General features: G+C 43.8%; 2 protein-coding genes across 2 annotated transcripts in view; one reads left to right on the forward strand and one right to left on the reverse strand.

Moving 5' to 3' along the window:
- LOC143824554 (dickkopf-related protein 3-like) overlaps positions 1–20,411 on the reverse strand; it is a 33,313-nt gene extending 12,902 nt beyond the window's left edge. Inside the window, exons 1-4 of the mRNA XM_077311941.1 lie at positions 20,361–20,411; positions 20,013–20,114; positions 16,671–16,735; positions 15,756–15,833 (exon numbers count right to left, since the gene is read on the reverse strand). Coding sequence (XP_077168056.1) covers positions 15,756–15,779 — 24 coding nt within the window. The 5' untranslated portion in view covers positions 15,780–15,833; positions 16,671–16,735; positions 20,013–20,114; positions 20,361–20,411. The remainder of the gene's footprint in view (positions 1–15,755; positions 15,834–16,670; positions 16,736–20,012; positions 20,115–20,360) is intronic.
- Positions 20,412–22,034: 1,623 nt separating this feature from the next.
- LOC143824604 (uncharacterized) lies at positions 22,035–24,395 on the forward strand. The gene is made up of 4 exons (XM_077312032.1): positions 22,035–22,955; positions 23,245–23,328; positions 23,504–23,587; positions 23,867–24,395. Exons 1-4 carry the CDS (start codon positions 22,331–22,333, stop codon positions 24,367–24,369), a joined length of 1,296 nt encoding a protein of 431 aa, XP_077168147.1. The 5' UTR covers positions 22,035–22,330; the 3' UTR covers positions 24,370–24,395.
- The last annotated feature ends 762 nt before the right edge of the window (positions 24,396–25,157 follow it).

A 25,157-nucleotide genomic window follows, 5' to 3' on the forward strand; every position in this document is an offset into this window, starting at 1 on the left:
CAGATAATTTATATGCCTCAGAGTCCTCTGAGACATACAATAAGAGAAAACAAAATAGTAGACGAGCACAATAAATGCGCCTTAGCATATTTCATCTACAAACAGAACTAGGAAGTGCTAACAATAGTGGGAGGGGAGAATTTGTAGGGGAGAACCAAGGGAAAGGGTAGGGGGGCGATGTAGTCCTACATCGAAATAGCCTTTTTCTTCTTTTCGGGGCATGGGGCCTTTTTAAAGCAGGCTCCAGAGACTTGTCTTAAATATGGATACAATGTCCTTCTAGAAGGCTCACTAACTCCTGAAACAACTGTATAGTCAATTAACACACTTTTAAGAAAGCTTGAAATAACACGTCCTTCTCAAAGGGTTCTTGGGCAGGGTTGGTTCTCACGAAAACCGTGGCTTTCGTAATCTAGCCGGTTTATTTTCACAGGTTTTCTTTTTCTTTTTCTTTTTCTTTTAGTTCGGATACACGTGGTTAATAGACAAAACAGATAATTTATATGCCTCAGAGTCCTCTGAGACATACAATAAGAGAAAACAAAATAGTAGACGAGCACAATAAATGCGCCTTAGCATATTTCATCTACAAACAGAACTAGGAAGTGCTAACAATAGTGGGAGGGGAGAATTTGTAGGGGAGAATCAAGGGAAAGGGTAGGGGGGCGATGTAGTCCTACATCGAAATAGCCTTTTTCTTCTTTTTGGGGCATGGGGCCTTTTTAAAGCAGGCTCCAGAGACTTGTCTTAAATATGGATACAATGTCCTTCTAGAAGGCTCACTAACTCCTGAAACAACTGTATAGTCGATTAACACACTTTTAAGAACGCTTGAAATAACACGTCCTTCTCAAAGGGTTCTCGGGCAGGGTTGGTTCTCACGAAAACCGTTGCTTTAGTGATCTAGTTGGTTTATTTTCACAGGTTTTCTTTTTCTTTTTTTTAGTTTGGATACACGTGGTTAATAGACAAAACAGATAATTTATATGCCTCAGAGTCCTCTGAGACATACAATAAGAGAAAACAAAATAGTAGACGAGCACAATAAATGCGCCTTAGCATATTTCATCTACAAACAGAACTAGGAAGTGCTAACAATAGTGGGAGGGGAGAATTTGTAGGGGAGAATCAAGGGAAAGGGTAGGGGGGCGATGTAGTCCTACATCGAAATAGCCTTTTTCTTCTTTTTGGGGCATGGGGCCTTTTTAAAGCAGGCTCCAGAGACTTGTCTTAAATATGGATACAATGTCCTTCTAGAAGGCTCACTAACTCCTGAAACAACTGTATAGTCAATTAACACACTTTTAAGAACACTTGAAATAACACGTCCTTCTCAAAGGGTTCTCGGGCAGGGTTGGTTCTCACGAAAACCGTTGCTTTAGTGATCTAGTTGGTTTATTTTCACAGGTTTTCTTTTTCTTTTTCTTTTTTTTAGTTTGGATACACGTGGTTAATAGACAAAACAGATAATTTATATGCCTCAGAGTCCTCTGAGACATACAATAAGAGAAAACAAAATAGTAGAAGAGCACAATAAATGCGCCTTAGCATATTTCATCTACAAACAGAACTAGGAAGTGCTAACAATAGTGGGAGGGGAGAATTTGTAGGGGAGAATCAAGGGAAAGGGTAGGGGGGCGATTTAGTCCTACATCGAAATAGCCTTTTTCTTCTTTTCGGGGCATGGGGCCTTTTTAAAGCAGGCTCCATAGACTTGTCTTAAATATGGATACAATGTCCTTCTAGAAGGCTCACTAACTCCTGAAACAACTGTATAGTCGATTAACACACTTTTAAGAACGCTTGAAATAACACGTCCTTCTCAAAGGGTTCTTGGGCAGGGTTGGTTCTCACGAAAACCGTGGCTTTCGTGATCTAGCCGGTTTATTTTCACAGGTTTTCTTTTTCTTTTTCTTTTTCTTTTAGTTCGGATACACGTGGTTAATAGACAAAACAGATAATTTATATGCCTCAGAGTCCTCTGAGACATACAATAAGAGAAAACAAAATAGTAGACGAGCACAATAAATGCGCCTTAGCATATTCCATCTACAAACAGAACTAGGAAGTGCTAACAATAGTGGGAGGGGAGAATTTGTAGGGGAGAATCAAGGGAAAGGGTAGGGGGGCGATGTAGTCCTACATCGAAATAGCCTTTTTCTTCTTTTCGGGGCATGGGGCCTTTTTAAAGCAGGCTCCAGAGACTTGTCTTAAATATGGATACAATGTCCTTCTAGAAGGCTCACTAACTCCTGAAACAACTGTATAGTCAATTAACACACTTTTAAGAACACTTGAAATAACACGTCCTTCTCAAAGGGTTCTCGGGCAGGGTTGGTTCTCACGAAAACCGTGGCTTTAGTGATCTAGTTGGTTTATTTTCACAGGTTTTCTTTTTCTTTTTGTTAGTTCGGATACACGTGGTTAATAGACAAAACAGATAATTTATATGCCTCAGAGTCCTCTGAGACATACAATAAGAGAAAACAAAATAGTAGATAAATAAATGCGCCTTAGCATATTTCATCTACAAACAGAACTAGGAAGTGCTAACAATAGTGGGAGGGGAGAATTTGTAGGGGAGAATCAAGGGAAAGGTAGGGGGGCGATGTAGTCCTACATCGAAATAGCCTTTTTCTTCTTTTCGGGGCATGGGGCCTTTTTAAAGCAGGCTCCAGAGACTTGTCTTAAATATGGATACTATGTCCTTCTAGAAGGCTCACTAACTCCTGAAACAACTGTATAGTCAATTAACACACTTTTAAGAACGCTTGAAATAACACGTCCTTCTCAAAGGGTTCTCGGGCAGGGTTGGTTCTCACGAAAACCGTGGCTTTAGTTATCTAGTTGGTTTATTATCACAGGTTTTCTTTTTCTTTTTCTTTTTTTTAGTTTGGATACACGTGGTTAATAGACAAAACAGATAATTTATATGCCTCAGAGTCCTCTGAGACATACAATAAGAGAAATCAAAATAGTAGACGAGCACAATAAATGCGCCTTAGCATATTTCATCTACAAACAGAACTAGGAAGTGCTAACAATAGTGGGAGGGGAGAATTTGTAGGGGAGAATCAAGGGAAAGGGTAGGGGGGCGATGTAGTCCTACATCGAAATAGCCTTTTTCTTCTTTTCGGGGCATGGGGCCTTTTTAAAGCAGGCTCCAGAGACTTGTCTTAAATATGGATACAATGTCCTTCTAGAAGGCTCACTAACTCCTGAAACAACTGTATAGTCAATTAACACACTTTTAAGAACGCTTGAAATAACACGTCCTTCTCAAAGGGTTCTCGGGCAGGGTTGGTTCTCACGAAAACCGTGGCTTTAGTGATCTAGTTGGTTTATTTTCACAGGTTTTCTTTTTCTTTTTGTTAGTTCGGATACACGTGGTTAATAGACAAAACAGATAATTTATATGCCTCAGAGTCCTCTGAGACATACAATAAGAGAAAACAAAATAGTAGATAAATAAATGCGCCTTAGCATATTTCATCTACAAACAGAACTAGGAAGTGCTAACAATAGTGGGAGGGGAGAATTTGTAGGGGAGAATCAAGGGAAAGGGTAGGGGGGCGATGTAGTCCTACATCGAAATAGCCTTTTTCTTCTTTTCGGGGCATGGGGCCTTTTTAAAGCAGGCTCCAGAGACTTGTCTTAAATATGGATACAATGTCCTTCTAGAAGGCTCACTAACTCCTGAAACAACTGTATAGTCAATTAACACACTTTTAAGAACGCTTGAAATAACACGTCCTTCTCAAAGGGTTCTCGGGCAGGGTTGGTTCTCACGAAAACCGTGGCTTTAGTTATCTAGTTGGTTTATTATCACAGGTTTTCTTTTTCTTTTTTTTAGTTTGGATACACGTGGTTAATAGACAAAACAGATAATTTATATGCCTCAGAGTCCTCTGAGACATACAATAAGAGAAAACAAAATAGTAGATAAATAAATGCGCCTTAGCATATTTCATCTACAAACAGAACTAGGAAGTGCTAACAATAGTGGGAGGGGAGAATTTGTAGGGGAGAATCAAGGGAAAGGTAGGGGGGCGATGTAGTCCTACATCGAAATAGCCTTTTTCTTCTTTTCGGGGCATGGGGCCTTTTTAAAGCAGGCTCCAGAGACTTGTCTTAAATATGGATACAATGTCCTTCTAGAAGGCTCACTAACTCCTGAAACAACTGTATAGTCGATTAACACACTTTTAAGAACGCTTGAAATAACACGTCCTTCTCAAAGGGTTCCCGGGCAGGGTTGGTTCTCATGAAAACCGTGGCTTTAGTTATCTAGTTGGTTTATTATCACAGGTTTTCTTTTTCTTTTTCTTTTTTTTAGTTTGGATACACGTGGTTAATAGACAAAACAGATAATTTATATGCCTCAGAGTCCTCTGAGACATACAATAAGAGAAAACAAAATAGTAGAGCACAATAAATGCGCCTTAGCATATTTCATCTACAAACAGAACTAGGAAGTGCTAACAATAGTGGGAGGGGAGAATTTGTAGGGGAGAATCAAGGGAAAGGGTAGGGGGGCGATGTAGTCCTACATCGAAATAGCCTTTTTCTTCTTTTCGGGGCATGGGGCCTTTTTAAAGCAGGCTCCGGAGACTTGTCTTAAATATGGATACAATGTCCTTCTAGAAGGCTCACTAACTCCTGAAACAACTGTATAGTCGATTAACACACTTTTAAGAACGCTTGAAATAACACGTCCTTCTCAAAGGGTTCTTGGGCAGGGTTGGTTCTCACGAAAACCGTGGCTTTAGTGATCTAGTTGGTTTATTTTCACAGGTTTTCTTTTTCTTTTTGTTAGTTCGGATACACGTGGTTAATAGACAAAACAGATAATTTATATGCCTCAGAGTCCTCTGAGACATACAATAAGAGAAAACAAAATAGTAGAAGAGCACAATAAATGCGCCTTAGCATATTTCATCTACAAACAGAACTAGGAAGTGCTAACAATAGTGGGAGGGGAGAATTTGTAGGGGAGAATCAAGGGAAAGGGTAGGGGGGCGATGTAGTCCTACATCGAAATAGCCTTTTTCTTCTTTTCGGGGCATGGGGCCTTTTTAAAGCAGGCTCCAGAGACTTGTCTTAAATATGGATACAATGCCCTTCTAGAAGGCTCACTAACTCCTGAAACAACTGTATAGTCGATTAACACACTTTTAAGAACGCTTGAAATAACACGTCCTTCTCAAAGGGTTCTTGGGCAGGGTTGGTTCTCACGAAAACCGTGGCTTTAGTGATCTAGTTGGTTTATTTTCACAGGTTTTCTTTTTCTTTTTGTTAGTTCGGATACACGTGGTTAATAGACAAAACAGATAATTTATATGCCTCAGAGTCCTCTGAGACATACAATAAGAGAAAACAAAATAGTAGACGAGCACAATAAATGCGCCTTAGCATATTTCATCTACAAACAGAACTAGGAAGTGCTAACAATAGTGGGAGGGGAGAATTTGTAGGGGAGAATCAAGGGAAAGGGTAGGGGGGCGATGTAGTCCTACATCGAAATAGCCTTTTTCTTCTTTTCGGGGCATGGGGCCTTTTTAAAGCAGGCTCCAGAGACTTGTCTTAAATATGGATACAATGTCCTTCTAGAAGGCTCACTAACTCCTGAAACAACTGTATAGTCAATTAACACACTTTTAAGAACGCTTGAAATAACACGTCCTTCTCAAAGGGTTCTCGGGCAGGGTTGGTTCTCACGAAAACCGTGGCTTTAGTTATCTAGTTGGTTTATTATCACAGGTTTTCTTTTTCTTTTTCTTTTTTTTAGTTCGGATACACGTGGTTAATAGACAAAACAGATAATTTATATGCCTCAGAGTCCTCTGAGACATACAATAAGAGAAAACAAAATAGTAGACGAGCACAATAAATGCGCCTTAGCATATTTCATCTACAAACAGAACTAGGAAGTGCTAACAATAGTGGGAGGGGAGAATTTGTAGGGGAGAATCAAGGGAAAGGGTAGGGGGGCGATGTAGTCCTACATCCAAATAGCCTTTTTCTTCTTTTCGGGGCATGGGGCCTTTTTAAAGCAGGCTCCAGAGACTTCTCTTAAATATGGATACAATGTCCTTCTAGAAGGCTCACTAACTCCTGAAACAACTGTATAGTCGATTAACACACTTTTAAGAACGCTTGAAATAACACGTCCTTCTCAAAGGGTTCTTGGGCAGGGTTGGTTCTCACGAAAACCGTGGCTTTCGTGATCTAGCCGGTTTATTTTCACAGGTTTTCTTTTTCTTTTTCTTTTTCTTTTAGTTCGGATACACGTGGTTAATAGACAAAACAGATAATTTATATGCCTCAGAGTCCTCTGAGACACACAATAAGAGAAAACAAAATAGTAGACGAGCACAATAAATGCGCCTTAGCATATTTCATCTACAAACAGAACTAGGAATTGCTAACAATAGTGGGAGGGGAGAATTTGTAGGGGAGAATCAAGGGAAAGGGTAGGGGGGCGATGTAGTCCTACATCGAAATAGCCTTTTTCTTCTTTTCGGGGCATGGGGCCTTTTTAAAGCAGGCTCCAGAGTTGTCTTAAATATGGATACAATGTCCTTCTAGAAGGCTCACTAACTCCTGAAACAACTGTATAGTCGATTAACACACTTTTAAGAACGCTTGAAATAACACGTCCTTCTCAAAGGTTTCTCGGGCAGGGTTGGTTCTCACGAAAACCGTGGCTTTAGTGATCTAGTTGGTTTATTTTCACAGGTTTTCTTTTTCTTTTTCTTTTTTTTAGTTTGGATACACGTGGTTAATAGACAAAACAGATAATTTATATGCCTCAGAGTCCTCTGAGACATACAATAAGAGAAAACAAAATAGTAGACGAGCACAATAAATGCGCCTTAGCATATTTCATCTACAAACAGAACTAGGAAGTGCTAACAATAGTGGGAGGGGAGAATTTGTAGGGGAGAATCAAGGGAAAGGGTAGGGGGGCGATGTAGTCCTACATCGAAATAGCCTTTTTCTTCTTTTCGGGGCATGGGGCCTTTTTAAAGCAGGCTCCGGAGACTTGTCTTAAATATGGATACAATGTCCTTCTAGAAGGCTCACTAACTCCTGAAACAACTGTATAGTCGATTAACACACTTTTAAGAACGCTTGAAATAACACGTCCTTCTCAAAGGGTTCCCGGGCAGGGTTGGTTCTCACGAAAACCGTGGCTTTAGTGATCTAGTTGGTTTATTTTCACAGGTTTTCTTTTTCTTTTTTTTAGTTCGGATACACGTGGTTAATAGACAAAACAGATAATTTATATGCCTCAGAGTCCTCTGAGACATACAATAAGAGAAAACAAAATAGTAGACGAGCACAATAAATGCGCCTTAGCATATTTCATCTACAAACAGAACTAGGAAGTGCTAACAATAGTGGGAGGGGAGAATTTGTAGGGGAGAATCAAGGGAAAGGGTAGGGGGGCGATGTAGTCCTACATCGAAATAGCCTTTTTCTTCTTTTCGGGGCATGGGGCCTTTTTAAAGCAGGCTCCGGAGACTTGTCTTAAATATGGATACAATGTCCTTCTAGAAGGCTCACTAACTCCTGAAACAACTGTATAGTCGATTAACACACTTTTAAGAACGCTTGAAATAACACGTCCTTCTCAAAGGGTTCTTGGGCAGGGTTGGTTCTCACGAAAACCGTGGCTTTAGTGATCTAGTTGGTTTATTTTCACAGGTTTTCTTTTTCTTTTTGTTAGTTCGGATACACGTGGTTAATAGACAAAACAGATAATTTATATGCCTCAGAGTCCTCTGAGACATACAATAAGAGAAAACAAAATAGTAGAAGAGCACAATAAATGCGCCTTAGCATATTTCATCTACAAACAGAACTAGGAAGTGCTAACAATAGTGGGAGGGGAGAATTTGTAGGGGAGAATCAAGGGAAAGGGTAGGGGGGCGATGTAGTCCTACATCGAAATAGCCTTTTTCTTCTTTTCGGGGCATGGGGCCTTTTTAAAGCAGGCTCCAGAGACTTGTCTTAAATATGGATACAATGCCCTTCTAGAAGGCTCACTAACTCCTGAAACAACTGTATAGTCGATTAACACACTTTTAAGAACGCTTGAAATAACACGTCCTTCTCAAAGGGTTCTTGGGCAGGGTTGGTTCTCACGAAAACCGTGGCTTTAGTGATCTAGTTGGTTTATTTTCACAGGTTTTCTTTTTCTTTTTGTTAGTTCGGATACACGTGGTTAATAGACAAAACAGATAATTTATATGCCTCAGAGTCCTCTGAGACATACAATAAGAGAAAACAAAATAGTAGACGAGCACAATAAATGCGCCTTAGCATATTTCATCTACAAACAGAACTAGGAAGTGCTAACAATAGTGGGAGGGGAGAATTTGTAGGGGAGAATCAAGGGAAAGGGTAGGGGGGCGATGTAGTCCTACATCGAAATAGCCTTTTTCTTCTTTTCGGGGCATGGGGCCTTTTTAAAGCAGGCTCCAGAGACTTGTCTTAAATATGGATACAATGTCCTTCTAGAAGGCTCACTAACTCCTGAAACAACTGTATAGTCAATTAACACACTTTTAAGAACGCTTGAAATAACACGTCCTTCTCAAAGGGTTCTCGGGCAGGGTTGGTTCTCACGAAAACCGTGGCTTTAGTTATCTAGTTGGTTTATTATCACAGGTTTTCTTTTTCTTTTTCTTTTTTTTAGTTCGGATACACGTGGTTAATAGACAAAACAGATAATTTATATGCCTCAGAGTCCTCTGAGACATACAATAAGAGAAAACAAAATAGTAGACGAGCACAATAAATGCGCCTTAGCATATTTCATCTACAAACAGAACTAGGAAGTGCTAACAATAGTGGGAGGGGAGAATTTGAAGGGGAGAATCAAGGGAAAGGGTAGGGGGGCGATGTAGTCCTACATCCAAATAGCCTTTTTCTTCTTTTCGGGGCATGGGGCCTTTTTAAAGCAGGCTCCAGAGACTTCTCTTAAATATGGATACAATGTCCTTCTAGAAGGCTCACTAACTCCTGAAACAACTGTATAGTCGATTAACACACTTTTAAGAACGCTTGAAATAACACGTCCTTCTCAAAGGGTTCTTGGGCAGGGTTGGTTCTCACGAAAACCGTGGCTTTCGTGATCTAGCCGGTTTATTTTCACAGGTTTTCTTTTTCTTTTTCTTTTTCTTTTAGTTCGGATACACGTGGTTAATAGACAAAACAGATAATTTATATGCCTCAGAGTCCTCTGAGACACACAATAAGAGAAAACAAAATAGTAGACGAGCACAATAAATGCGCCTTAGCATATTTCATCTACAAACAGAACTAGGAATTGCTAACAATAGTGGGAGGGGAGAATTTGTAGGGGAGAATCAAGGGAAAGGGTAGGGGGGCGATGTAGTCCTACATCGAAATAGCCTTTTTCTTCTTTTCGGGGCATGGGGCCTTTTTAAAGCAGGCTCCAGAGTTGTCTTAAATATGGATACAATGTCCTTCTAGAAGGCTCACTAACTCCTGAAACAACTGTATAGTCGATTAACACACTTTTAAGAACGCTTGAAATAACACGTCCTTCTCAAAGGTTTCTCGGGCAGGGTTGGTTCTCACGAAAACCGTGGCTTTAGTGATCTAGTTGGTTTATTTTCACAGGTTTTCTTTTTCTTTTTCTTTTTTTTAGTTTGGATACACGTGGTTAATAGACAAAACAGATAATTTATATGCCTCAGAGTCCTCTGAGACATACAATAAGAGAAAACAAAATAGTAGACGAGCACAATAAATGCGCCTTAGCATATTTCATCTACAAACAGAACTAGGAAGTGCTAACAATAGTGGGAGGGGAGAATTTGTAGGGGAGAATCAAGGGAAAGGGTAGGGGGGCGATGTAGTCCTACATCGAAATAGCCTTTTTCTTCTTTTCGGGGCATGGGGCCTTTTTAAAGCAGGCTCCGGAGACTTGTCTTAAATATGGATACAATGTCCTTCTAGAAGGCTCACTAACTCCTGAAACAACTGTATAGTCGATTAACACACTTTTAAGAACGCTTGAAATAACACGTCCTTCTCAAAGGGTTCCCGGGCAGGGTTGGTTCTCACGAAAACCGTGGCTTTAGTGATCTAGTTGGTTTATTTTCACAGGTTTTCTTTTTCTTTTTTTTAGTTCGGATACACGTGGTTAATAGACAAAACAGATAATTTATATGCCTCAGAGTCCTCTGAGACATACAATAAGAGAAAACAAAATAGTAGACGAGCACAATAAATGCGCCTTAGCATATTTCATCTACAAACAGAACTAGGAAGTGCTAACAATAGTGGGAGGGGAGAATTTGTAGGGGAGAACCAAGGGAAAGGGTAGGGGGGCGATGTAGTCCTACATCGAAATAGCCTTTTTCTTCTTTTCGGGGCATGGGGCCTTTTTAAAGCAGGCTCCAGAGACTTGTCTTAAATATGGATACAATGTCCTTCTAGAAGGCTCACTAACTCCTGAAACAACTGTATAGTCGATTAACACACTTTTAAGAACGCTTGAAATAACACGTCCTTCTCAAAGGGTTCTTGGGCAGGGTTGGTTCTCACGAAAACCGTGGCTTTCGTGATCTAGCCGGTTTATTTTCACAGGTTTTCTTTTTCTTTTTCTTTTTCTTTTAGTTCGGATACACGTGGTTAATAGACAAAACAGATAATTTATATGCCTCAGAGTCCTCTGAGACACACAATAAGAGAAAACAAAATAGTAGACGAGCACAATAAATGCGCCTTAGCATATTTCATCTACAAACAGAACTAGGAATTGCTAACAATAGTGGGAGGGGAGAATTTGTAGGGGAGAATCAAGGGAAAGGGTAGGGGGGCGATGTAGTCCTACATCGAAATAGCCTTTTTCTTCTTTTCGGGGCATGGGGCCTTTTTAAAGCAGGCTCCAGAGTTGTCTTAAATATGGATACAATGTCCTTCTAGAAGGCTCACTAACTCCTGAAACAACTGTATAGTCGATTAACACACTTTTAAGAACGCTTGAAATAACACGTCCTTCTCAAAGGTTTCTCGGGCAGGGTTGGTTCTCACGAAAACCGTGGCTTTAGTGATCTAGTTGGTTTATTTTCACAGGTTTTCTTTTTCTTTTTCTTTTTTTTAGTTTGGATACACGTGGTTAATAGACAAAACAGATAATTTATATGCCTCAGAGTCCTCTGAGACATACAATAAGAGAAAACAAAATAGTAGACGAGCACAATAAATGCGCCTTAGCATATTTCATCTACAAACAGAACTAGGAAGTGCTAACAATAGTGGGAGGGGAGAATTTGTAGGGGAGAATCAAGGGAAAGGGTAGGGGGGCGATGTAGTCCTACATCGAAATAGCCTTTTTCTTCTTTTCGGGGCATGGGGCCTTTTTAAAGCAGGCTCCGGAGACTTGTCTTAAATATGGATACAATGTCCTTCTAGAAGGCTCACTAACTCCTGAAACAACTGTATAGTCGATTAACACACTTTTAAGAACGCTTGAAATAACACGTCCTTCTCAAAGGGTTCCCGGGCAGGGTTGGTTCTCACGAAAACCGTGGCTTTAGTGATCTAGTTGGTTTATTTTCACAGGTTTTCTTTTTCTTTTTTTTAGTTCGGATACACGTGGTTAATAGACAAAACAGATAATTTATATGCCTCAGAGTCCTCTGAGACATACAATAAGAGAAAACAAAATAGTAGACGAGCACAATAAATGCGCCTTAGCATATTTCATCTACAAACAGAACTAGGAAGTGCTAACAATAGTGGGAGGGGAGAATTTGTAGGGGAGAACCAAGGGAAAGGGTAGGGGGGCGATGTAGTCCTACATCGAAATAGCCTTTTTCTTCTTTTCGGGGCATGGGGCCTTTTTAAAGCAGGCTCCAGAGACTTGTCTTAAATATGGATACAATGTCCTTCTAGAAGGCTCACTAACTCCTGAAACAACTGTATAGTCGATTAACACACTTTTAAGAACGCTTGAAATAACACGTCCTTCTCAAAGGGTTCCCGGGCAGGGTTGGTTCTCACGAAAACCGTGGCTTTAGTGATCTAGTTGGTTTATTTTCACAGGTTTTCTTTTTCTTTTTTTAGTTTGGATACACGTGGTTAACAGACAAAACAGATAATTTATATGCCTCAGAGTCCTCTGAGACATACAATAAGAGAAAACAAAATAGTAGACGAGCACAATAAATGCGCCTTAGCATATTTCATCTACAAACAGAACTAGGAAGTGCTAACAATAGTGGGAGGGGAGAATTTGTAGGGGAGAATCAAGGGAAAGGGTAGGGGGGCGATGTAGTCCTACATCGAAATAGCCTTTTTCTTCTTTTCGGGGCATGGGGACTTTTTAAAGCAGGCTCCAGAGACTTGTCTTAAATATGGATACAATGTCCTTCTAGAAGGCTCACTAACTCCTGAAACAACTGTATAGTCAATTAACACACTTTTAAGAACGCTTGAAATAACACGTCCTTCTCAAAGGGTTCTCGGGCAGGGTTGGTTCTCACGAAAACCGTGGCTTTAGTGATCTAGTTGGTTTATTTTCACAGGTTTTCTTTTTCTTTTTCTTTTTTTTAGTTTGGATACATGTGGTTAATAGACAAAACAGATAATTTATATGCCTCAGAGTCCTCTGAGACATACAATAAGAGAAAACAAAATAGTAGACGAGCACAATAAATGCGCCTTAGCATATTTCATCTACAAACAGAACTAGGAAGTGCTAACAATAGTGGGAGGGGAGAATTTGTAGGGGAGAATCAAGGGAAAGGGTAGGGGGGCGATGTAGTCCTACATCGAAATAGCCTTTTTCTTCTTTTCGGGGCATGGGGCCTTTTTAAAGCAGGCTCCAGAGACTTGTCTTAAATATGGATACAATGTCCTTCTAGAAGGCTCACTAACTCCTGAAACAACTGTATAGTCGATTAACACACTTTTAAGAACGCTTGAAATAACACGTCCTTCTCAAAGGGTTCCCGGGCAGGGTTGGTTCTCACGAAAACCGTGGCTTTAGTTATCTAGTTGGTTTATTATCACAGGTTTTCTTTTTCTTTTTCTTTTTTTTAGTTCGGATACACGTGGTTAATAGACAAAACAGATAATTTATATGCCTCAGAGTCCTCTGAGACATACAATAAGAGAAAACAAAATAGTAGACGAGCACAATAAATGCGCCTTAGCATATTTCATCTACAAACAGAACTAGGAAGTGCTAACAATAGTGGGAGGGGAGAATTTGTAGGGGAGAATCAAGGGAAAGGGTAGGGGGGCGATGTAGTCCTACATCCAAATAGCCTTTTTCTTCTTTTCGGGGCATGGGGCCTTTTTAAAGCAGGCTCCAGAGACTTCTCTTAAATATGGATACAATGTCCTTCTAGAAGGCTCACTAACTCCTGAAACAACTGTATAGTCGATTAACACACTTTTAAGAACGCTTGAAATAACACGTCCTTCTCAAAGGGTTCTTGGGCAGGGTTGGTTCTCACGAAAACCGTGGCTTTCGTGATCTAGCCGGTTTATTTTCACAGGTTTTCTTTTTCTTTTTCTTTTTCTTTTAGTTCGGATACACGTGGTTAATAGACAAAACAGATAATTTATATGCCTCAGAGTCCTCTGAGACACACAATAAGAGAAAACAAAATAGTAGACGAGCACAATAAATGCGCCTTAGCATATTTCATCTACAAACAGAACTAGGAAGTGCTAACAATAGTGGGAGGGGAGAATTTGTAGGGGAGAATCAAGGGAAAGGGTAGGGGGGCGATGTAGTCCTACATCGAAATAGCCTTTTTTTTCTTTTCGGGGCATGGGGCCTTTTTAAAGCAGGCTCCAGAGTTGTCTTAAATATGGATACAATGTCCTTCTAGAAGGCTCACTAACTCCTGAAACAACTGTATAGTCGATTAACACACTTTTAAGAACGCTTGAAATAACACGTCCTTCTCAAAGGTTTCTCGGGCAGGGTTGGTTCTCACGAAAACCGTGGCTTTAGTGATCTAGTTGGTTTATTTTCACAGGTTTTCTTTTTCTTTTTTTTAGTTTGGATACACGTGGTTAATAGACAAAACAGATAATTTATATGCCTCAGAGTCCTCTGAGACATACAATAAGAGAAAACAAAATAGTAGATAAATAAATGCGCCTTAGCATATTTCATCTACAAACAGAACTAGGAAGTGCTAACAATAGTGGGAGGGGAGAATTTGTAGGGGAGAATCAAGGGAAAGGGTAGGGGGGCGATGTAGTCCTACATCGAAATAGCCTTTTTCTTCTTTTCGGGGCATGGGGCCTTTTTAAAGCAGGCTCCAGAGACTTGTCTTAAATATGGATACAATGTCCTTCTAGAAGGCTCACTAACTCCTGAAACAACTGTATAGTCGATTAACACACTTTTAAGAACGCTTGAAAGAACACGTCCTTCTCAAAGGGTTCTTGGGCAGGGTTGGTTCTCACGAAAACTGTGGCTTAAGTGATCTAGCCGGTTATTTTCACAGATTTTTTTTTTTTTTTTAGAGTTTGGCATTGGTCTTCCTCTCCTTTCTTTCACAGTTATTTTCACAGATCTCTTTTTCCTTTTTTTCCCCTTTTTTTTAGTGTTTGGCATTGGTCTTCCTCTCCTTTTTTTCACAGTTATTTTAACAGATCTCTTTTTTCTTTTTTTTTCCTTTTTTTTCCTTTTTTTTTCCTTTTTTTTCCCTTTTTTTTTCTTTTTTTAGTGTTTGGCATTGGTCCTCCTCTCCTTTGCACAAATGGATGAAGAGGAGCAGAGCTACATTGGTGGCAGCTGCAGGTACAGCAACCGCAGGTGAGTCCAGTGATTTCCCCTGGACTCGCTCCAGACAGCATGATGGCCGTATGGTGGCACTATGTAGACAATGGTGAGCAATGCAACACATGCAAGAAGGAGGCCAGGAAGCACCAGTTTCTGCAAGATGAACAGGAACAGGCACACTATCGGTAAATCAAAGAACCTGTGGAGAGAGAGGACAGGTTATTCTCAGGACTACCGGAGGGCTCCTTGCCCGAAAAGCCATAACAGTTGAAAGGGAAAGAGAAGGCAAAAGTCAAACATAAAAAGCTACTGGAGAAACTGTGGAATGGCTAATAGAAGGAATTACAGATTTTAAATAAATCAGGCGCCCACAGTTCTGCTTCCCGACCATATTCTACATGATTGTGTCACTTTTGGGGTTTCTTGAAGCCTGAATAATATTTCAGGGGTTTCTCAATGGAAAAACAGTTGAGAGAGCCTGCTCTAGAGGAAGGAAATGTTCTCTATTGGATCCAACCCATGGCCTGTGCTCAAAGTTCTCTCGTTTATGGTTAGTTCATCTAGGTCACAGCAAGAAATATGGAAGAAAATGCCTTGAATTGCGTTTAGGGTTTCAGACTTCATGGGTTTCAGACTTTTCTCTTCAACTTGAGCAAACAACACCTAAAATACTTTATGGATTCTTCTTAGAGAGAAGCAGAAAGACAAGACTTAAAGAGCTCCTACTAGGCTCATCAGACTAGCACTGCTGAAATGCCTGCTCTGGACAACTATTTTTGCACTTTACTGTCTGTGCCCATCTTCTTTTCCCACCTCTTTCTATTTTGTCTGTGCTGTAACTGGTGTGACCCACTTATGGGGCTGACCCAGCAGCTGACTATGCAGAAGTGCTGTGCTGAACAGCAGTGAGACATACTCAGTGTTCTTGCCACAATCTGACACAAGCTTTGTGGAAGTTGCTTACCAGTCTGAGAGACTTGCACACCATTTGTTGCCTGGCTTCTTCCAGTCAGGCTCATCATTGGGTCCTGCTTCATACCAGCTGGAACAGAAACTCACATATTTTGGAAACTGAAATGCTTTGGGGTGCTAATGAGATAGCGGTTCTCACCATGGGGGCAATAGGTCACACCTCAACTTGGAAAAGAGGGAGGGAGAGACCTTTACGGGGCCAAAAAGGGGAAGGGAATGCGAAGTCTGACACTGTCCCCTTGCTTGTAATGCCTGCAGAAGGAACATCCACATGGAGGCCCTGCTCAGCAGTGATTCTGCTCAGCTGGATCAAAAGTGGGGGGTTTTCTCCTATCTAGCTTAAAGGAAAAAGCTGTGTAGGGATTTAAAGCGGGGGGGGGGGGCTGTATTCCACATAGAGAAAAATCTGTGTTGGGAATCAGCCGCAGGGGTAACTGGGCAGAGCACTAAACTCATAGGCTGCAGGTAAAAAAGCACAGCTATTTTCTCATAATTAGGATCAAAGCATTTCCCTCCTGCCTTCCCCTGGACTACCACAAGTACTTTTGATCAGATGTATGCTGCAGTTTCTGAATTTGGGACTCGTCCCCCAAGTACAGAAGGACCACCCTTATGGATTAGGGACGCTAGCCTCGCGGTTAGGCCTAGGGACCCCCTGGAGTGACAGCTCATCTCCAGACTATGGGGATCAGTTCCTTTGGAGAAAATGGATGCTTCGGAGGATGTATTCTGTGGCGTTGTACCCCACTGAAGTCTCTGTCCTCCTCAGACTCCCACCTCCAGATCTTCTGGAGTTTTCTGATAGGAATCTGGCAACCCCAGTCGTCCCCCCCCCCCCCCAATCCCCTACCAATGGCCAGGAGGGGCCTGGCACCCGTAGTATTATCTGACTAACGTGGAGACTTACAATTCTGTTGAGACTTGTGTGACTTCTATTATCTCGGTGACTTCAGTTATTTCTCTCCATTCATCCTTTGGGGGGGGGGGGGAACATTGACGCAATGAAGGTGCTTTAACGCAAGTTACACAAATCTGTTACCCCTTTCATTTAAACCTTGTGATGCCTTCGCCATCTGAAAACACCCGACAACTTTTGAAGGCATTTTTGGCATGCTCCTGAATCCCTTGATAACCTTCGAACTGTTACTTTAGTTTTTCAGCATTCTGCGGACGTTTGGATAAACCACTTCCGACGGGGTTTTGCAGCTAGATTTCCCTGTGCAAGGGTTCTGCAGAGGCGGGCAAAGCAATCTGACAGAGAATAAACTCCTGCTACCCTAACTAGCCCATTTCGGTCACCATGCATTAAATTATGACTGCTTGACCCACAACAATTGCATATAAGATGGTCTCTTACAACATATATAGTACCTACGACAAGAGCCTCTTGTGGCGCAGAGTGGTAAGGCAGCCGTCTGAAAGCTTTGCCCATGAGGCTGGGAGTTCGATCCCAGCAGCCGGCTCAAGGTTGACTCAGCCTTCCATCCTTCCGAGGTCGGTAAAATGAGTACCCAGCTTGCTGGGGGGTAAACGGTCATGACTGGGGAAGGCACTGGCAAACCACCCCGTATTGAGTCTGCCAAGAAAACGCTGGAGGGCGTCACCCCAAGGGTCAGACATGACTCGGTGCTTGCACAGGGGATACCTTTACCTTTTCCTTTAGTACCTACGACAATAAGTCAGGGGTCCTGCTTGTTTAACTATGTGGGCAAAACCAAATTATTTTTGAGAATGCTAATGAAACCAGTGGGCAAGGGGTTCAGAAAAGAAAAGCCTCTTGGATCACCACGTCTAACAATTTTTCTCTCCTGCCCTTCAAAGAGAACAACTTAAAATACATTTAGGAAGAAGCTTCACTTCATATTCTACTTCTTCCAGCTACTCAGAACTTTATTCCCACTTCATCGTTGGCCTTTGTTCTGTTTGTCCTGCTCCTGCCCCCAAACAACTGTGCTCGGGCCCCAAAATCCAAAGAGTGGCTGCAGTGTTTCTCGTCCATTGTAGGGATATTTATTTATCTTACTTTTTGCAACGTTTTCATTAATGGCCATACTTCTCTTGGACTGTGGCACTTCAAAGGAGAGAAGCATCACGTCCCAACATGCTCCCCAAAGGGAAGAAACACACTCTGCATACGGGGAACATAGCATATAGCTGAAAATGCTGCGCTAAACGCTTCTCCCTTGCAGTCATCTTCTCTCTGCCCAATGATTCCCCCCCCCCCCCAGCGGAATAGTCCAGTCTACTCCTTTATTTTTCTATAAACTGGCCCTTTTTTCATCTTTAAAAACAACCCCAGTTGCTTCACCCCACAGTAGCTCTTCAATAAAGCTGCCCACCACATTGAAGGGGTAAGCGTCAGCCATGGTCTGTCGCACCAAAGGCCCCGTAAGCTAGAAACTGGGGAGGCCGGCCACAATGTGTCTCATTGAGCCTGCGATACATGTCCACATGGTTGCCTTTCTCTACTTGGTGGGCCATTCAAAAAAAAAGAAAAGAAAAACCAGGACAGGAGGGGGGGGGTCTTTTAACTCAACTCCAGTCTAATCAAAGACATGATGGGATGATGGGGTCAGGTGGCAGTTCCGGTAAGCAAGCTCCATTTGCAGTTGATACTGCATGGCTCATAATTGCGATAGCTACATAAATGGTGCTAGGTATCCAAAAGGAAGAGTCCTCCCCCCATCCATTTGGTCTTTTCTTCCCCCCCCCCCAGCCTTAGAAAACTAATTATCTCTATGCAAGGCACATAACCCCCTCTCTAAGTCCCTGCAGATGGGAAAAACTGCTCTTACCCAGGAAAGGGGTAATTAACAAATACAATAGTACAGATCTCATTGAGGAGTTTCCATTAGTCTAAATGGAACGGTGAGAACAGATGATGGGGGGAAGAGATGGTGGGCTATATAGAACAGAAATGTCAGATCAAGACGTTCTGTATTTATGACCTCACAAGGCGTGCGCTTCCGAGGGCAAGCCCCTCTTCCGCAGAGTGTGAACTGACCATCATGACAGTGGGAATGTATAAGCAGAAGTTATTGGTGTCAAAGACAAAAGAAGCAGGAGTCTTGTGGCACCCTAAAGAGTATTCCCAGTACAAGCTTTTGTGGATCAGAGCCCATTTACGTGAACTGACAATAGTCAAGATATCAGGCAACTCTGACGTTGGAATGAGAAAGGAGGAAGGACCCGTGACATTTTGAATGCTGTGCATAGGCAACACAGTCTGTGGCAAAAGGGGCATGAGCCGGCGTTTCAGAGGACATGATTGCCACCAGGAAGACATGAGTCACTCAGCACCTCAGGAAGGAGCAAATATTTGAAAATTGTTCTGGAGGGTATAATTCAATTCACCCAAGCCAGTTTCATCTTCTCTTTCCTGAAAGTACAGTGCAACGTCAGAAAGCAACCAGAAGTGTTGATATGTAATACCTGTAGGTGAAAAGGGTCAGGCACTAGGAAGTGTCATGCATTTTCTGAAGATCACTGAACTGCTGTTTCGAAACCTTCGGAAAGATTTGCTCTTATGCCCCTTGCTTTGGAGCAAGTTTCACTGAAAGCTGTAAGAGTCTCATCTTTCTTTTAAGATTTGAGCAAAGCACTTGAAAATAGGCTTGGGCACTAAGGGCCCAATTCGGCTGATTTGGCTTTGGCACCCATTGAAGTCAATGGTGCCGTTGACTATAATGGGAATTTCAGCTTTTCCCCCTTTCCCAGGGCCTGGGGGGGATGGGGGTTTAAGTTACAACCTCCAAATTTTCAGGGTAGCTCTTCCCTGGCTCCCCTCCAAATTCCGAAATGATTGGCCCAAGGGGTCCACTTCTAGGGGCTCCTGAAGAGGGGGCCCCCACCCATCCCTCCATTATATCCGATGGAGAGTCCGTCCCATCGGAGCGGATGATTTCAGAGGCCAAATGACAGCAGCAATATGATTAGATTAGGAGTGAAGGACAGAGGGGTCTCTGTGGGGAAATCAGCCCTGTCGATGAGCTCTCTGTGTTAGGGACGGAGAGTAGTCCGTTCGTATTCTTGGTACTCTGCATCATTCCAAATCAAGAAGGGAGGCTTGAAGTTTCAGCACTTTTTTCATAACGGCATCCTGAATTCAACACTCAAATGGAAACAAGTACTTAAAAAAAAACAGTTTAAAAAGCAGGTCAGGAAATCCTATCATGGGTGCCCCTCTTCCCAGAACAAAAGGGACCAGGAAAAACTGTCTCTGTGTTCCCTTTGTAATGGCCGCACTCACCTCTTCTTCCGTGTCAGTGCTGTCTTCTTCACTACCTGTCACCACAGGTGACGGCATCCCATCAAAAGGGTTAGGCAGACCGCCTTCTTCACCCTCCTCCTGCTGAACAAGCAAGGTCCTATCAGCTCAGGGCTCGATCAATATGGTCGGTGGTTTGAGTGTCTTCCCTCAAGGTAGCGTTTCTAGGGCAGAGAGAGCACTGCTTCCCAGGACCAAAACGGCAAGGGGTCGTCCCCGAGAAAATGCTGTTCCCCTTCCAGGTAGAGTTTGCGAGGGCAGATTGTGGAACTATCAAGGGCCAACACTGGATATTAACTACACCAATGTTAACATGGGTCATCTTCTTACTTGTTGGGATTCTTCAATCTCCACAGAGAGGGGCTGGAATGGAACCAGTGCAGGGCAGGCATTCTCATTTTCGGGGGAACCTCTCAGCAGCCTGCATTGAACAGAGATCAGACATAGCATTTACAGTAAGGAAACATTTATTTTGGTGTGACCCCCTACAATACAGGAGAGGAGCGTTCCAGATTTGGGATGCGGAATTTACTATCTTCTACTATGTGGCCTGGCTCAAGATGGGGGCAAATAGGGTGGGAACCCCAGGTATGGGCTGGGCAGGGGGGGGACCATATATTTAGAAATACTTACGCTTCTTCTCCTTCATAGGAATCGCCCTGCTGCTCTTGAAGCCTGCGGACGTCCGATTTCAATTCCTGTACAAATGTCACAAAGAAAACTTGGTACGCCTGTTCAACTGCTACTGTGGCCACATAGACAGAACCACAGGCCATCAAACAGTCCAGGTGTCGATGCTTGCCTACTAAAGCTTGGGAAGTCTAGTTTTCTAGGGATGCCAGGTTTAATTGTGAGAATTCCCAGAGTTTTATGTGTGGAAACAGTAGGATTGTGTTAGAAGCTTTTTGCTTCGATATACCTCCTGCCGCCCGACCTAACAGCTCTCTGAGCCATTTCGCACGGCTTCAAAGTAGCACAATGGTTGCTAATTGGAAACGCTACTAATTTGCCATAACCCACGACGTCGTAGACAATCTGCAACAGTCCTGCAACCGACCCGCAAAAAGCGCTTCGTTGTAGCGCTTCTAGGGGAATCCAGAAAAGTGGATTCACCCTCCGGATAGCGATACACTCCTGCAACCAATCTGCGACAATAGCGCCAAAGACTTGTGCGTTACCATTGTTGCGGGTTCTTCAAAGTCCCTCCTCCCGAGCCTTTCCTCCAAACTTCCGGCGAACTGTCCGCCATTTTTTTTCTCCAAGCGAGCGGGGATCAACGAGGCAACGAGACAGCGACTGGCTTTCAAGCACGATCACTTTCGGAAATTCTGCCCGGACACCACAAGAGTATTTCAAAAGCACAGTGGCACACACCGTCACGTTCCAAACATTTGCCCAAAGCTTAAAACCCCGTCTACCTTCGGCCAGTACTAGCGGAGTCAACGTACAGGGAGCATTTTAAAAAACTTTCCTCTGAGCGTGCCAACGAACGTTCGCCGCTCGCAGTCTCCTGTTTAGATTAGTGGGGTTCAATAGATATGATTCGAGGTGATACCATGAGGGGCGGTTTATGTGTAGTGGGTCTTTGTGTGGTTCCGGGTACGTGGTTGTGCTTGGGTGCGGACAACCCCTTCCATCGGCGGCTAGACCTCCGGCAAGCGGAGTCGCCGTCCACCGTTCATTTTAAAAAACTTCCCGCTGAGCGTGCCAACGAACGTTCGCCGCTCGCAGTCTCCTGTTTAGCTTAGAGGGGTTCAATAGAAATGATTCGAGGTGATATCATGAGGGGCGGTTTATGTGTAGTGGGTCTTTGTGTAGTTCCGGGTGCGTGGTTGTGCTTGGGTGCGGACAACCCCTTCCATCGGCGGCTAGACCTCCGGCAAGTGGAGTCGCCGTCCACCGTTCATTTTAAAAAACTTTCCGCTGAGCGTGCCAACGAACGTTCGCCAGTAACATGTCATTGATTTATGCTTTGGTTGGTGAATATTATTGGGGAACTGTCGCGTACCGCTGCACTTGCTCTCGGTTTTACACCGGCATGCGTTTTTGTAATGGCGGACATTTCAGTAAAATGGCTCCCGCTGCATGTTCAAACTGCTCTTCTCGCGTGTAGACGAATCAGCGCATGCGAGAAGTCAAACAACAAGGGCGCTAATCTGGCCATTAGGGGCAGATCCTGTTCCCGCGCGAGGAGTTTTGAACGTGACATGTGACCTCATGTGGCCAATGTGCGTGTCCCCTACTGCCCTCCACCAATCAGGAGCCGGCTAGTCCCTTTGTCTTTGTGTGCGGGAAGGTATATGATCCGTTGCACCCTGCACCTCGCACCACCTCCATTTTGCTCAGCTACTCGCGAAGGCAGCATGGAATCTTCCTCGCAAGCGTCGTCCGTCCCGGCAACCGGCCGTGGGCCAACATGGAGGGACGCGGAGATCAGGGACCTGATCGCGATTTTCTCGGAAGAGAAAATCCAGGACGCCTTCCAGTCCTCGCACAGGAATCGGGAGGTCTTTGAACAAGTGGCCATCAAGATGCGTGCCCTGGGCCACAACAGGACCGGCCTTGAATGCCGGTCGAAAACTAAAACAATGCGGGCGGAGTATATGCGTGCCGTGAACCACAATAAGGGTTCCGGCAACGAGAAGGTGACCTGCCCGTACTTTGAGGAGCAGCGCCCGCTGTACGGCGACGGGGAAGGAGCCGGCAGGCCGAAGCGCGTCGGGAGGAGCCTGAAGGTGGTTCGGAAGCCGGCTGCCCCGGTCGAGGAACCACCCGCTGAGGAGGATCCCGGCGAGGGCACCTCGTCCACCGTCCGGCCTCCACCCCCCGTCCAGCAACGAGGCGCGGACATGGTCACGCTGGACCTACTGGCCATCGCTCCTGGGGAGCCAGAAAAGATTCCTCAGCAAACGCCCCTTGCCTCCGGTAAGCACTTTTATTTTAATTTTATATTTCATTTTGAGCAAATGTGTGTTCTGACGTTTGGGAATCGTTTTCTCGTGTGTTCATTGCAACGCATAATATGCTAGGATGTTTGTGGATTGCTTTTGGTGGCTTTTTAAAACGGTTGTGTTTAACCAACAACCCAAACAGTTTTGCAGCATGCCTCAGCCATAGGCCTTCTGCAGTGCTTTAGCCACTACTTTGGGAGCTTGCTGTGTGGTTCAGGTTGTATGCTTGCTCCTTTTTCACTATTTTCTGCTCTTGTCCACAGAGACACAGATGCCAGGGACGGTGGTCCTCGAGTCCCCAGCAGCGGTGGCCGAGGACAGTGATTCTGGGGCGTCAACAAACGTTGGTAAGTATCAGTTGCATTAAGGGGGGGGGGTTAACTGCTTTGTGCTTTTCTGTTTGTGCAGGGCAGCAGCACTGCTAAGAGACAGAAGAGAGTCCCTCTACGTTGCTGCTTTAGGGTTTGAAGCTTGCTTTGCCACACTTTGGTCCTAAATCATGTTTTTTTTCCCTTTTTGCAGATTTCATACCCGGGACGCAGGAGGAGGAGGAGCGTGGGGTGGCTGGACCTCCTGCCCAGCGCAGGCGGATACAGATCCAAGATGGTGAGCGTGCATGAACTGTTCCTTTCGAGCCATGGCTGCAGGACAATGTCGCAAGCCACTAACTGTGTGCTTCCTTTTCATTTTTGTGAGTCTTGCTGTGAAAGTAGGCAAAGGAAAAAGGCCACCATGGGCAAACAAACAATAACTATGTGCTCCCCTGGCATTGTTTTGAGTCTTGGTTTAACAATATGTAACCAAAAAAGGCCACCATGTGCACCAGGGTGGGTTTTGACTGTCTCGATGGTACTAACAGTTCTGTTTCTCATTTTTTGCCAACAGAGGTCCTTTCAGATGAAGATGAGCCAGCCCTGGGTCCAGCCGGCTCACCACCTAGAGGTGCTCTCCAAGCAGAGGAGAGGCTTGCGAGGGAACGCGGCTGGCTGAGGCGCGTCTCCGTCTTAACAAGTGTTGGAGAAAGGATCCTAGAGCACTGCCAGGAGGAGTCAAGGCGTGCCGCGGCCGCAGACCAAGCAATGCTCTCCCTTGTGGCCCAGGAGGGGAAAAAATTGCGGGCATTCCTTAGGGAGTCAAACCAATCCCTACGCGAAAGCGTGGAGGAGGTGAGACTGATAAGGAGGCTGATGGAGAGGGCGGTCGTGGTAATGGAGACGGCCAACCCTCCTCAGATTACCGTGCACATCCCCCCCCCACCCACACCTACACCACCACCTCCAGCACCCACCCCACCGACCCCGTCTCAGAATGCCTCGACCCAAACTAGAAGGAGGACTGTTCTCGGGAAGAGAATAATAAAACCCGCGGACAAGTTCTCCCCCTCCTAGTTTGGGCCAGTTTGTCTATTTAACCTTATCTGTGTTTGCTGTTGTTTGTTAAATAAAGTTTATATTTTTGACTCTGTCTCTGTGTACCCTCTCTAGTGATTGTGTCTATTCTGGTACCGTTGTGTGGGTTGGAGGTTGGAGGGTGTTTTAAAGGTTAAAGGTGTTTTAGGAGTTTGGGGTGAAAGGTGTGCGAGTGTAAGGAGTCACACTGGAGTCTTTTTCAGAAAATTTGCAACAACATTTTATTTTAATAAACAGTTAAACAGGGATAGAAAAATAGGCAATGTAACTTGGAACCCCCCCAACACCCCCCACCCCAAAACACAAACAGAAAACAAAACTCAGGTCCCACTGCTCCCCTCACCAGCCCCTTCCATCTCCCTCACTCTCCTGCACAACCGTCCCATGGTCCCCCTGACTTTGCGGCGGAAGAGGTCTTCGTCCTCCTTCTTTTTAACTGTGTGGGGAGGGAGAAAAAGTACACATTAGTGCCAAACATATTTTCCAATCTGGAGTTTACATGGATACACTTTTTAGTGGCCTTAGCCACAGTGTGAGAAGAGTTGGGCAGTGGGGAACATAACCTACGTTCTTCCGCCTCCCTCTGCTGCCTTTGCCGCTCCATCTCCCCTTTTAGGTCTGCCACTTCAGCCTCTAAGGAAGTCACCCTGGCCTCCATGGCACGCAGCCTTGCCTCCATAGTTTCTGCTATAGAAATCAAATAAAGAATTTAATCACACTTCAAATGGAAGCATCACAGCAGGCTCCCTTATGGCTCCATGGGGGTA

Source organism: Paroedura picta, chromosome 15 (assembly GCF_049243985.1).
Source record: "Paroedura picta isolate Pp20150507F chromosome 15, Ppicta_v3.0, whole genome shotgun sequence".
In the NCBI taxonomy this organism is placed as follows: Eukaryota; Metazoa; Chordata; class Lepidosauria; order Squamata; family Gekkonidae; genus Paroedura; species Paroedura picta.

What these genes read in the sequence shown, in the direction of transcription:
- LOC143824604 (XM_077312032.1), top strand. Translation starts at nt 22,331, where the DNA reads ATGATCCGTTGCACCCTGCACCTCGCACCACCTCCATTTTGCTCAGCT. An exon ending in TGGGGCGTCAACAAACGTTG is followed by an intron (nt 23,329 to 23,503) that starts GTAAGTATCAGT and finishes CCCTTTTTGCAG; the next exon opens with ATTTCATACCCGGGACGCAG. An exon ending in GCGGATACAGATCCAAGATG is followed by an intron (nt 23,588 to 23,866) that starts GTGAGCGTGCAT and finishes TTTTGCCAACAG; the next exon opens with AGGTCCTTTCAGATGAAGAT.